Genomic DNA, 12676 nt, shown 5'->3' on the forward strand with positions numbered 1-12676 from the left:
GAATCTCCTCGTAATACACCACCACACAGCAAGACTCGCAGTGAGCACCAATCTCTCCAACAGACTCTCTTTCTACGTAGTTGCTGCCTAAGAACCCTCTCGCCCACTGACAGCTTGACTGACAGCTCGTCCAGACCAGAATCATCGATAGATTAGCAAATACTATGGAATCCACATCCGAAATGGAGCAGCGGTACAGCCAGCTCTTCGACGACGTCCAGGACGCCCGCAAGAAGCTCGAGCCATCGGGGTCGTTTGACGCCAAATTCTGGTCCGAGAAAGCCCATGTCCTCGCCATGGATTCGGAGCGAGTAAAGCTATATACCGACCTTCTATACCAGAAGTACATCGAAAGTGGTGGAGTATTTTCGAGGGGACTGTGGGACTTTGTCGATCAGAAGGCGAGAGACTGCGTCATGGAGTCGATCGCATTGGCAGAACAAGCCAAAATCGCGAAGGACCACGCAAACAAGGCAGACCCTCGCATCTCCGTACGTGGCAGCTCATACGTCAAGCTATTCAAGACATCGAATCTAGGATTCGGGCTAGAGATTGCTCCTGACGGCCAGGCAGAGACGGATAATCAATTGATGATGAGAAACTGGATGAAGCTAGCGTACTGCGCTCCCAAAGACGGTGCTATCTGGGAGCCGGTGCTCGGCCAATGGATCGAACCGTGCCTCGCCATGACTGCACAGTTCTACTCGTCGCGCTCAGCAGATTTCATGGACGACATCTTCGGCACGGGCGCCCACGACGAGCTCTTCTCCCTAGCCAACGGAGTCTTCCTCCATCACAAGATCAAGGAAGCTTTCGATAAGGGCTTCCTGGTCATCGTCCCAGACACCAACATGGACCCGAAAAACCCCTTGGCCCCGTGGGAGGATCGAGAAGAACGGTCCGAGCGTTTGAGAGAGTGGGAGATGACACACCCGAGACAATACCGCATCGCGGTCCTGGACGCCACGCCGCGGTTCATGAGCGAGTGGGCCTTCAGCAAGAAGATATACACGGTCGAGTCGGAGACGTTGGCAGGGCTGCACGGACGCCGGCTCACGTTCCTCAACGATGCGCGGCCCCGGGCTCGCTATGTCTGGTGGGGCTTTCTCAGAGCCGTCACGCAGTTGACCTGGAGGGAGTCAGCTGCAGACGCCGAATGGTTGATAGAGGAGGTCCCGAAGGAGGCGTCGGCTGGAAACCCCATGGAGGAGGCCCTGAAGGGGTCGTCGGCTGCCAACCTCAAATCGTTGATGGAGGAGATCTGGAAGGGGCCGTCGGCTGCAAAGCCCGACTCGTTGATCGAAAGGGAGGTCCTGAAGGGGGTGAGATATTGGGGCACGCCCGGAAAATACGTCAAGGAGAAATTACTCTGTAGCTTTGTCCACGAGCTCGGACACGATGCCAGCTTCATCGCGCCTTATGGACGACGCCATCGAGAGGCTCGCGATGCGGACCAGTAGGTCTCGCCATGGGATCAAGTCTCGCCATTGGGATCAAGTAGTCGGGTCACAGAAACATGACGGCCAGTTACAGAAACATAACAGCCGGTCACAGAAACATGACGGCCGGTTACAGAAACATAACGGCCGGTCACAGAAACATAACGGCCGGTCACAGAAACATGACGGCTTTGACTACGAGCTAGAGGAGGATGAGGGTGGAAGAGATAAGGGTAACAGCGAAGATGAGGCTGAGCTGGAGGAGGATAGGAAACAGCGAGGATGAGGCTGAGCTGGGGGAGGATAAGGGTGAAAACGAGCATGACTAGGGGGGAAGTTGTTGTGGCTGGCGGTGCTATGCCAGTCTCTCTTTCGCCTTCTTGTTTTGGGCGGGTTGCCTTCACATGCCTTCGCCATGTAGGTCTAGCCCAACCGAGTTCTCGCCCACACGTCTTGTACGTTTTGTAGGGAGGTTTTCTCCCAGAGTAGTTCCCTAACGCACACAACACATTAGTTCCCCAATACACACATTAATTCCCCAATACACACATTAGTTCCTGTTGGATTCACCAGGGTACCGGTACTGGACTCAACAGGGCGTGGCTGCACGCCGAAAACTGGTGGTTCAAGTGATGGATTGTAGATGTCTGTTCTTCTCTCTAGCTTTCTGGCAGTGCCAGAAAGCCCGTTCTTATACTACTATTGTGGTGGCGAAGTTGGTGGCAAAGTCTCTATCTAGAACCTTCGAGGCCCTTCTGCTTGACAAATTCCAACAGTTCCCCAATGCACACATCACACAGAAACATAGAATTTGCTTTGGACGATGGGCACCTCGCAGGCGTGACGGTGGACCTCGAGCGCGGGGACGTGGAGCTCTTCTCTTGTCATTATGTAGGGGAGCAACCAAGCACGTTGCTCCGTTGTACACTGAGATTTATCTATGCTGCTGTTCACTCCTGCCTGCTCTCTTGTCTATGTGTACTATATATCTGCCAATGTTGCCGCCTGTCGGCTGGCGGCTTCGGCAACGTGGTCAAGGGGCTCGAGAGACGGCTGGCCCAGGGCGAAGAGGCGGCATCGCAGAGCTGCAGACATTGGCATCGGCGTCATCACCGCGTTGGCGCTCGGTCGATGGCTCTCGGCTGGCACATACAAGACGGCCTGTGACTGTACTAGCACATCACATCCCGGTGCGGCCCGAACTTGAAACTGCTCCGGCACTCGGGCACTAGGTCAGGCGCCAGCAGCTCGGGACTCCCTGAACGTCACTCGGCAGCTGCAGAACTCTGTTGGCTGGCACATGAATCGTGGGTCAAGCTGCAGCGCCGGTAGCTCGGCACGCCCTAGAACTCTGCTGACTGGCATATATAAGACAGCCTACGACTACACAAGACATGTCCTCAGTACGGTACAAACTTGGAACTACTCGGGCATTCCGTTAGGCGCCTGCAGCTCGGGACCCCCAAAATATCTCTTGCCAGCCACAATCTCAATAGTAGCCCGTGGCATATATAAGAAGGGCCTATGACTGTACCACCTCGGGATACAGCAACAGCCCGGTGCAGCACCAAGAACAGCCGGGTACATGCCCAACAATAGCCGGGTGCATCACCAACAACAGCCCGGTACCGAGGTGTTGGTTCCGGGTGTGGCCTAGATGGCAGAATCGACTTTTCCTGCCTCAACACCATGCTGTTTACGTTGGGAGAGAATAGCCCGCAAGAAGAAGCCCTGGCTAGAGCGGGGCTGCGTGAGTCTCGCTATGCTGCCGACGTACTCGAAACTATAAACTGCCTTTATTGGGCAACTCTCCGCGTCTGCACTGCATAGACGAGAAGAAAAACAAAGGCAAGGGCGGCGGCATTCTCGGCCTGATTTAATTGCCCTCGTTCAAACAAGGCAGGTCCTCAACTGCCATCTCCTTGTCCTTTTGGCCACCACAATCGAGCTGTTCCTACAAGAGCCCCTCCCTTCCCCAAGCATAACGAGGGACCTGCACACTGCTTCTAGATGTCGAACTGTGCCTTGTTTTCTCGGAGCGGGCTCTGTGTCTGCTGGTACGCCGTGTTTGCAGATAATTGACCACCCAACGAGTATCAAATGTATCTAAGACGACCAAGATGAAGCGCCCCATGGTGGCAGCGTCTGTCTTGCTGCTCGCATCAGCGAGGGTCACTGCACATGTAGGCGCCCCCATACGCGTCGGCATCCGAGAAGAAGCGAGAATCAGGGGCCTTTTGCGATAGCAACTTTCGAGGTGGATTTTGCCTGCAACCACCACGTACTGAGAGATGCTATTACCACCCGACCGTATAGCCTGGATCACTGTGCGGCTTGACCTCAGCCTGAAGGAGCTGGGCACCGACACTGTCGACCTTGCATATCTTCATGCTGCCGTACGTTACAGCCCATCGACTCGGCGAATTCGCTTTGCTTCCGGCCCGCCGCCGCGTCCTTGGCCAGGCCCGAAAGCCAATCGGCCGGACCGCTCCAGTTCTCGTCGATGTTGGCGTCGACTCCGTCGTTGCCGGTGGCCACCACCGTCAGCACCCCGTTGGCGAACGCGTTGTGCACCGCCGTGTTGAACGCCTCCGAATACGGCCCGCCCAGCGACATGCTGATCACTGACGTGTTGGCCCGCCCGGACGCGGTGATGTTTTGACTGCCCACGTGTACCCATCGAGCACGATGGCCGTGGTTGGCTGTTGTTGGGAAAGCTGTTAGTAGGAGAACTTGCGATATAAAACGTGGCTCTACTCTATACCAACCTTTCCACCAACAACAGCTGATACTTCATGCTTGTTTGCCAAAAAGAAACGGTTGCCTGTATAGCTCCCCCGACATGAGACCATGACTTCTTTTTGGGCCTTCCACGGCCCTTGGCCTTTCCGCCGTCGTCATGGTCGTTGTCATCATCATGAGCTTTGGATAACGATTTTGCCTCTCTCCGGTGGATCCACCACCGCATCATCGACACCTTCCTTCTCGAGTCAGCTCGGCGGAGGACTGAAGAGGTTTGGTTGATTGGGAAGGGCAGTGGCCGTGCTGGAATGATTCGGCGAGCTGCTAGAATTAGTTCTGGTTTGGAAAACCGTGGGCACTCTCCGCCCCCAGTCTAGCGAGTGCAATATTTGCGTCCATGTCGTCAAGGTAATCCTGGGCTGATTCCATGCCCTTGCCTGAGAACGCCCTAGTTTAGGATGTAACAGGAATGGTATAATATTGTGGCCTTGTCGGCCCGAAGTCTAGCGACGGGATCGTGGACAAGTAAAGGAATCCTCTCAATTGACGAGGATCAGGCGGCGCGTCCAAGTATCAATTATGAACGATTCTAGGTTGAACGTCCGACTACGTCCAAGGCGTTTGGGATCCGAGTCGGGATCGGAACGTTGGAATAACGGTATACGCGAGGCGCCAATTATTTGTCTCGAATGGATTTGTCCGGGGTCTCCGGATTAGTACTAAAGAGTTCGTAGGGTGCAGTCGAATTCCCGAGGCGATGCTTGTCGGACCGTCTGTTTGGGAGGAGTCCCTCTGGGTGCCCGTTACCCTGGGATTGAATTTGGGTCAAAGGAAAAAATTCGGGACTTCCTTTGGATTTTTTTTTTTACGTCCCTCGGATGTCCAGACTGTTCCAGAACCTTTGGGCAAGGTCCTCACGCACCTACTGTTGGATTGGCTATTGTCAGATGGACAAGGGTTGCATGTGGAATAGAGCTCATCCCAGCTGAGCTCTGGTGTGGTCATCCGAGGTGAAAAGAGGCTCAGGGGAGCTGAAATGAAGTGGCCAGTTCAGCTGGTGTGGCTACTTTTGCCACCACCATTGCCACCATTTACAACTATAATAGAGGCCCTCTGGCAGGACCAAAAAGAACAAGGAGGGAGATCAATAAAGAAAGTTGAGGTGCTGAATCCAACACCTACTACGGCAAAGAAGATTTGCTAAGGTTCGCGTCGGTGCACTATGTGCGGTTGTCCAGTTCGCTCCTTTCTAGGAACCAGAGGTTTCTCCGAATTTCCTATCGGAGAATTTCTGAGAGGGGTTCGAATTCCAGGGCTCTCAACCTTTAGAGATTTCGCAAAGTAACTTGTCCTCGGGCAGGCTCGTCGCCCCGTGCTCTCTGAGATTCTTCTGTGGCTCCTCCGCAAACCCGTCTGGGCAGCCTTGGTTGGGCGATCCCAAGGCTCGAACCTCGAGCCGGGGGCTCGGTGGTGGGGTCCAGCCCAATTCCCCACTGTAATGAGATGGTAACAAGCGTATTCCGCGTATCAGAGATACAACCGGCCGTATTCGTATGTATCCCAAGCGTATTGGGGCTGCACCGCAGCCGGGAAAGAGTCTCGGGTGAAGGTGGTCATCTTTCCTCGATGCTTCAGCGCGGGGCGTGTCCTTGGTCACGTATTGTTATTTGTCTTGATGTAGCGGTGTCTTGTTCCCAGGGTGGGACCGCACAGATTGCGTCGCTCGCCAGCAGCAGAGAGATTTGATGATTTTGATGGCCGAAATGACTGACTCGCCTATCGATGAGACTTTACGCACGCTTCTAATTAGAGCAGAAACACTCGGCGGTTAGTCTACTATGAAAAGAACAGTGTGGAATAGCTTGTTCCCTCTAAAACTACAGGCCGAAGGCCACCAGCTATGAAGCGCGATTCTTGGTGCGGAGTATACACTAACCCTGAGGATAATCCTGTGGTGGGGCTTTCAGCGCCAAGACCGCCTTAGCCAACCTCGTCCGCGACGCCATCGCCTTAGCCAACCTCGTCCGCGACGTCATCGCCCTAGCCAACCTCGTCCGCGACGCCATCGTCAGGCGCCACAAAGACGGCCGGCACCCCGTCGCGCTCGCCCGCGCCGTGCAGCACGTCCGCTTCCTGTAGACAGGGTGACCCACCTTTGCAATCGCCCCACTTTGCAATTTTTCCCCCACACCGCCAACTTCCTACTCTCTACCTTCCACCACCAACAACTTCCTCAATACTGGTCGGAATAGCCTCAAAATACGATGGTTCGACGCGTACGAGAGCGGCTAATAGCCGAGGCTATTGAGGCTATTGATCAGGGCGCTCAGCAGAAGGAAGTAGCGCGCCTATATAGGATCCCTGAATCCACCCTCAGCAGACGACGCCGTGGACAACAGGATCCACGACAAGCCCAAAAAAACACCCAGAAGTTAACTGACGGCCAGGAAGCCTTCGTCGCCGAGTGGGCTCTTGAGAAGGAAGCTGCAGGGCGTGCCCCAAGTCGTGCACAGCTAAGACGATTCGCACAAGCGATCCTGAACGAAGCCGGGCTCCCTGGGCGAGTTGGTGAGCGCTGGGTAGATCGGTTTTTTACCCGCAACCCCAGGGTAAAGGCCAAGTTAGGTACCTTATTAGAACGGTCTCGAGTCAAAGGATCTACCCGTGAGAGATTCCAGGATTTTTTTGATCGTTTGGAAGCTGTAATTAAGGACAAGAAGCTGGTACCTGCGAATATCGCCAATATGGACGAACATGGCATGCAAGAGACGGAAACTACGGTTGGGAAGGTGATTGGCGATGCCCTCACATCTCGGGCAGTCCTGACTGGCCCTGATCCAACGACCTGGGTCAGTATTATCGAGTGTGGTACCGCTGAGGGCAAGCGATTGACTCCCGTAGTGATCTTTACGGGTGAAAATCTACAAGGCCAACACTTCCCGGATAACTTCAAGGAACTACCAGTCCTCAAGACCTGGAAGTACGACTGTACGCCCACAGGCTGGAGCAATAGCAAAATAGCTCTTATGTGGCTCAAGGAAGTATATCTTCCTCAAACAAAGCCCCAAAGGAAGGACGATTGGCGCCTATTAATCCTCGACGAACACGCTACTCATATCGACGAAGACTTTATGCTTCTAGCTAAAAGAAACCGCGTACACCTACTATACTTGCCTTCACACACTTCTCACAAGACCCAGCCACTCGACCGGTCTGTCTTTTCGGCTTTGAAGTCCTATTTTCGCCAAAGAACCCTCGAATTGGCTTCCTTCACAGCCTCAGCACCTATCAACAAGCAACGCTTCCTTTTTTGCTACCGGGACGCCTCAGCGCAGGGTATGTCAGCCCGGAATATCATATCCGGCTTCCGGAAGACTGGAATCTGGCCTTTCCAACCCGCTCGTATACTTGACGACCCCGAGGCGGTCCGGGACGAAGCTGCAAAACCAGTCCCCCCATCCACACCACCCCGGAAGACCCGGGCAACCCGGAACGACCTCTTCAATACACCTCAAGGTAGTCACGACGTCCGCAGGCAACAGGGCTTAGCCAAGACGGCCACTAGTCCCCGAGATAGGGTCGTCAGAACTATGTTGACGAAGGTAGGGAGGGCACTTGATCAGAAGAATACGGAAATCGCTGCTTTGAAGGCAAAAAACGACTTCTTAGCCAACGAGTTGGAATCCAAAAAACCCTATTCACGTAAAAGGGTCAAAATAGACGCCAACGACAGATTTGCTACTATTGACGAAATTGACGAGGCTCAAAAAGCTAGTCAAAAGCCTCCCAAGAAGAGATCCAAGAAGACCAAGTCCAGGCCTGCACACTTGGTCCAGGAAGCTGAAGAAATTATCGCCCGTGGGCTTGAGCAATATAGGGCGATTGACGAAGACTAGAATGTACTTTTTTCTATAGAATTTGGCCTACAATTGAGTATTTTGACGATTCTTGTGGTGGGCGGTGATGGTGGTGGGCGATTGCAAAGGGGGGCGATTGCATAAGTGGGTCGCCCTGTCTACTTGACAGAGCACCCCGTAGCGAAGCCCATGTCCGCGGACAACACGCGGGCCATCCGCCTCTTCACGGACCGCAGCACGCCCACCCGCTGCACCTCAGCACCTGCACGCCATGTTCTGCGTCATATATGCGAACCACCACGCCACTTTAGATAGGGCGACGGACAGCCATGTGATGTTGATGAGCACCCCGGGCGTCCAGACCACCATCTTCTTCGGGATCCACCTGCCGTTGATAATGCGGGTGTACTCGAGCTTCTCATCCGAAGATACTGTGCAAGGTCAGCAATGCCGGCAACACAAGGCATCATAGTCCAAGGTGGTGGTGGCGAAATAGGTGGCAACGTAGGCCGCGAAGTGGGTCGCGATTTGGGCTGCAAATCCTCTGCCTGGCTGCCCGAAGAGAAGGTGGAGAGAAGGAAGGACATGACATTCGGTGATAAGTTGAGCCCTCTCCCCGTCGAGGGCAAGGCGGTCAGTCTGTCAAGCCGGTCCGTCTGTTGACTCTCGCCTAGGCCAAGCCTAGAACGGAAGAGACAGTGCGTTTCGGGAATAAGAAGAGAGGGGGTAGGAAAGGCGCGGCGACCGAGGACGCCGAGGACGCAGAGGAGGAGGAAGAGGAGGGTCTGCATGGTTCTCTGCGATCAAGAGGGCTTTGGGTGGCACGTTTGGGTATTTGCTTAGATTAGCCCACTGTCTTGATACCCCAACGAGGACTGGTAATCAACCCCAACGAGGCTGGCAATCAACCCCAACGAGGACTAGCAACCAATCATACGTGGCAGGCGTCATACACTGAAGCATACATGGCAGGCGTCATGCACTGAAGCATACACGATTACATGTACACAGACAAGCTCAAGGCATCGAGGAGACAGTAAGCACAGTTGTGAATGAGATAAGCTATATATCTAGTACTAGCTAACCTACTGTTGGTGGTGCACACGGCTGTTGTTGGTGGTGTACCGGGCTTTTGTTGGAGTGTACCCGGCTGTTGTTGGTGTGCACCGAGCTGTTGTTGGTGCACCGGGCTGTTGTTGGTGCACTGGGCTGCTGTTGGTGATGTACCGTCTTGGACATGAGAGCGGACGTGATGGGCTATTGCCGGTGTCCTGTTGCTGGGTCTCGAAATGGTGTAGTCCTAGGTCTGTCTTACATGTGCCAGCCAGTGGGTTGCCGTAGAGATTGTGGCTGACAGACGTTCAGGGCGTCCCTAGCTGCCGGCGCCGAACTGAGTGACAGACAAGTTCTGAGTTCGGGCCGCACCGAGGATGTGTGATGTGCTCCCGAGGTGGTGTAGTTATAAGTCTTGCATGTGCCAGCCAGCAGAGTTCTGCAGTGACGTTCAGAGGTTCTGAGCTGCCAGCGCCTGAGGGAGTGCCGGACCCGCAGTTCTGAGTTCGGGCCACTGAGGATATGTAGTGTGCTTCCGAGGTGGTGCAGCCACGGCCGTCTTGCATGTGCCAGCCGAGAGCCATCGACCGAGTGCCGGAGCAGTTCCAACTTCAGGGCGTGCCGAGCATCTGTAATGCGATCCCGAGGTGGTGCAGTCACGGCCGTCTTGTATGTGCCAGCCAGCAGTGTTCTAGGGCGTGCCGAGCCGCCGACGCTCCCTTTTCAAGGGTTAGTCCAGATGCAGTTGATGGCCATCTGCCCCTATGACGCCAGAGTGGGATCCGCTGATTGGCTTGTGGGAGACACAGGTCAAGTCAGCTAAGATCTCGATGGACTCTGAGGGCCAGAGGGGACTCTGCTCTGTGGTCAGGGTTTTCTTGGGCGGGAAGGTACTGAAGAAGACAAAGAGGAGTTGTATTATGGAGTTGTATTATAAAGGGCGTAAGTACAAAGAGTGGTGTGTTACGAACCGCGCCCTCACTGGGCTAGTCGTAGCTGGGGAAGGAGGCTAACTAATAAGGAAGGCAACAGAGGCATGTGGGGCTGGGGCCCACAACTGCTCCGTGTGGTGGGATACAGAGCAACAATTTGGTTGGCCCTGCAGAATGCTCTGTTGCCCTATCAGGGAGCAACAGAGCAACGCTCTAATGGGTCCGCCCTAGATAGATATATACGATGACCGTACACGGTCTTAGATAGTTCTTGCTTGGTTCTTCAAGCAAGCAATACATTTTCACTACACTCATATACTTTGAGTGACATTCCGATTTGACTGTATTACCCGTGCGATAGGAGCTTGCTCTTTGTTCCATCTTCATAATTACCAAACCTCAGCATTCTGTGGAGCCCGTGCTCCCTTACAGACAGACGACCCAGACAGTCGAGTAGTTTGTAATAGTGTAGTGATGATCTCTTTCTGGTGCGGGAAATTGAACTCCTAGACCGGTTGCCTAATGCTAATCTCATAGCTGGAGTGTAGTTGACTATAGTACAGCCCTGCCTCCTGACTCTTTGTTGTGCACGATTGAACTCCGGACCGATTCGCCTTATGCTAATCTCATAGCTAAAGAGTGGTTCTGCTTCATGCTCACAATCATGTGCCAAGTCACAGCAGGTGCCATGACAGGAGCTGGAAGCACGTGCCGAGTAGCTGTGGGCGTGTTCTGTGCGTAGCTCTGATACGTGATCCACAACCCACCTCGTCCCGCACAAGCATTGGCTTTCTTTGCTTATCTTTTCTTTCCTTGGCTTTAGATTACCGGTTTCCCTAATTCTAATCCCGAGCTGAAGAGTGTGGTGCTGCTTCATGCCTACGATCATGTGCCAAGCTGAAATCTGGAGTAGGTTATAGTATGGCCACGCATCCGTAAGCCTGCCCACAGCGCCCAAGTTGATGTGCGGTGACAGTCTGACTCTTCATTGTGCGAGAAATTGAACTGCTAGACGGTTTCCCCAATCCCGTAGCCGAAGAGCGTGGTTTTGCTTTGTTGTGCGGGAAGTTGAACTCCTGAACCGGTTTCCCTAAATCCTATAGCTGAAGAGTGGCTCTGCTTTGTGGTCACGTACCCGTAGGCCTGCTCACAGCGCCCAAGTGGTTGTGCGGGACTGAACCCCCGAACTGGTTTCCAATGCGCTTAAGTTGATGTGTGGTGACAATGTGGCGGGGTTGCCCTTCACATGACTGTTCCCGTAGTTGAGCCCGTATAGAGGGACACGATGAAAATACGCCCCTGATACTCGGCAGCTAATTATGTTGTACCTTTCAATGAAAATACGCCCCTGATATTCGGCAGCCAATTGTATGGTACCTTCTAATGAAAATACGCCGCTAATACTCGGTAGCCAACTATATCACATCTTCTAATAAAAACACGTCCCTAACTCGGTAGCTAATTGCATTGTACCTTCTAATGAAAACACGCCCCTAATACTCGGCAGCCAACTGTATTACAACTTCCAATTCAACAAACAAGCAGGGACCATGGCGCATCTGGTTAGCGCGTAGGCCTCATATGTCTCAGCACATGATCTGATTAAACATCAGAGTTAACCTGAGGTCGTGAGTTCGATCTTCACTAGTCCCAGAGCAAAGCAAAGAGCAGCAAGTCCTGCTCAGAATCTTTTTCAGTTTCTGTGGCGGGGTTACCCTGCACATATGACTGGGAACGTAGGTATTAGCCCCGCCCTGAGGATTTCGCCCACAGATTCAGTAGGGAGATTTCCTCCTAGAATTAGTTTTTCAATGCACACATTGTCCACCCACACAGCTTTCATGTGGCGTTGATTAATCCAACGTGATGACTGTTAAATCTTTGTCGTGCACTGTAGGTACATCGGCGCCAAGCGTTACAGCTCACCGCCTATGAAAATACCACATTTTATAGCCAAAATTACCACTTTCGCTAGCTGCACCGCTCTAAGCACTGGCAGCGCAATTGTACCCCAATTGCACCTCGCCGCCGTCGCCAGCGTCAACACACTTCCGAATGTGGTAATTCCAGCCCAGGGCCGTAGAATCGCTCAAATCGTTCAAATCTGTAATAAAAACTGCGGCCTGTCACAACTGCTCACGAGTACTAATCCATACCTTCCAATGCCCGGGCACTCGGTTGCGGGACCCTTCTACTTCGTGTAGGCCTTACAACACGACCTTCGAGGACAAGGTAGGGCAAAACAAGGAAACAAAAAGCAGCCAGCAAGAAAAGCACTCTGAAGCAAGCAAAGACGGGAAGGAGAAAGCAGGCCGCTACCTCACCTTCCACACATAGCAAAGGGACGGGATTGCCCCAGTACCGACCTGAAGGGGTCGCCGACTGCTTGTGCTTGAGAATGATGTAGCAACGGCTTCTGCAGCAACGGCGACAAGTTTTAATACTTGCACATCGGCCCGCAGTCAAAGCTGCCGCCGTGCCCGCACTATATGATGTCTCGGAGTGGCCTAGAAACGTCATCCTCTCCGCAGGCCAAGCGGAGAACGTGCTTGAGCCCGGGCTCGGCAGGATCGAAGAGGGTGTGGTAACCAGGTCGGCGGGTATGGGGAGCGGCTGCTGACATTGTGGCTGCAGGATGAGCTTCATGTTAGCA

The 12676-nt window shown here is 53.6% G+C and overlaps 4 protein-coding genes and 1 non-coding gene across 5 annotated transcripts; 3 read left to right on the forward strand and 2 right to left on the reverse strand.

Moving 5' to 3' along the window:
• Positions 1 to 182: 182 nt before the first annotated feature.
• On the forward strand, positions 183 to 1460 carry B0T26DRAFT_756888 (uncharacterized protein; the record flags this gene model as incomplete). Its single annotated transcript, XM_060446170.1, has 1 exon — positions 183 to 1460. One exon carries the CDS (start codon positions 183 to 185, stop codon positions 1458 to 1460), a length of 1278 nt encoding a protein of 425 aa, XP_060290190.1.
• Positions 1461 to 3601: 2141 nt separating this feature from the next.
• Positions 3602 to 4055, reverse strand: B0T26DRAFT_756889 (uncharacterized protein; the record flags this gene model as incomplete). Its single annotated transcript, XM_060446171.1, has 2 exons — positions 3602 to 3688; positions 3840 to 4055. The coding sequence occupies 2 exons, from the start codon at positions 4053 to 4055 to the stop codon at positions 3602 to 3604; spliced, it is 303 nt and encodes a 100-aa protein (XP_060290191.1).
• A 2026-nt stretch (positions 4056 to 6081) lies between these two features.
• Positions 6082 to 6320, forward strand: B0T26DRAFT_756890 (uncharacterized protein; the record flags this gene model as incomplete). Its single annotated transcript, XM_060446172.1, has 2 exons — positions 6082 to 6098; positions 6149 to 6320. The coding sequence occupies 2 exons, from the start codon at positions 6082 to 6084 to the stop codon at positions 6318 to 6320; spliced, it is 189 nt and encodes a 62-aa protein (XP_060290192.1).
• Positions 6321 to 8293: 1973 nt separating this feature from the next.
• Positions 8294 to 8829, reverse strand: B0T26DRAFT_756891 (uncharacterized protein; the record flags this gene model as incomplete). Its single annotated transcript, XM_060446173.1, has 2 exons — positions 8294 to 8469; positions 8784 to 8829. 2 exons carry the CDS (start codon positions 8827 to 8829, stop codon positions 8294 to 8296), a joined length of 222 nt encoding a protein of 73 aa, XP_060290193.1.
• A 2738-nt stretch (positions 8830 to 11567) lies between these two features.
• On the forward strand, positions 11568 to 11676 carry B0T26DRAFT_t248. Its single transcript has one exon. It is a non-coding gene; the product is annotated as a tRNA-Met (tRNA).
• The last annotated feature ends 1000 nt before the right edge of the window (positions 11677 to 12676 follow it).

This window comes from Lasiosphaeria miniovina, assembly GCF_030549165.1.
Source record: "Lasiosphaeria miniovina strain SMH2392-1A chromosome Unknown B0T26scaffold_8, whole genome shotgun sequence".
Classification (NCBI taxonomy): domain Eukaryota; kingdom Fungi; phylum Ascomycota; class Sordariomycetes; order Sordariales; family Lasiosphaeriaceae; genus Lasiosphaeria; species Lasiosphaeria miniovina.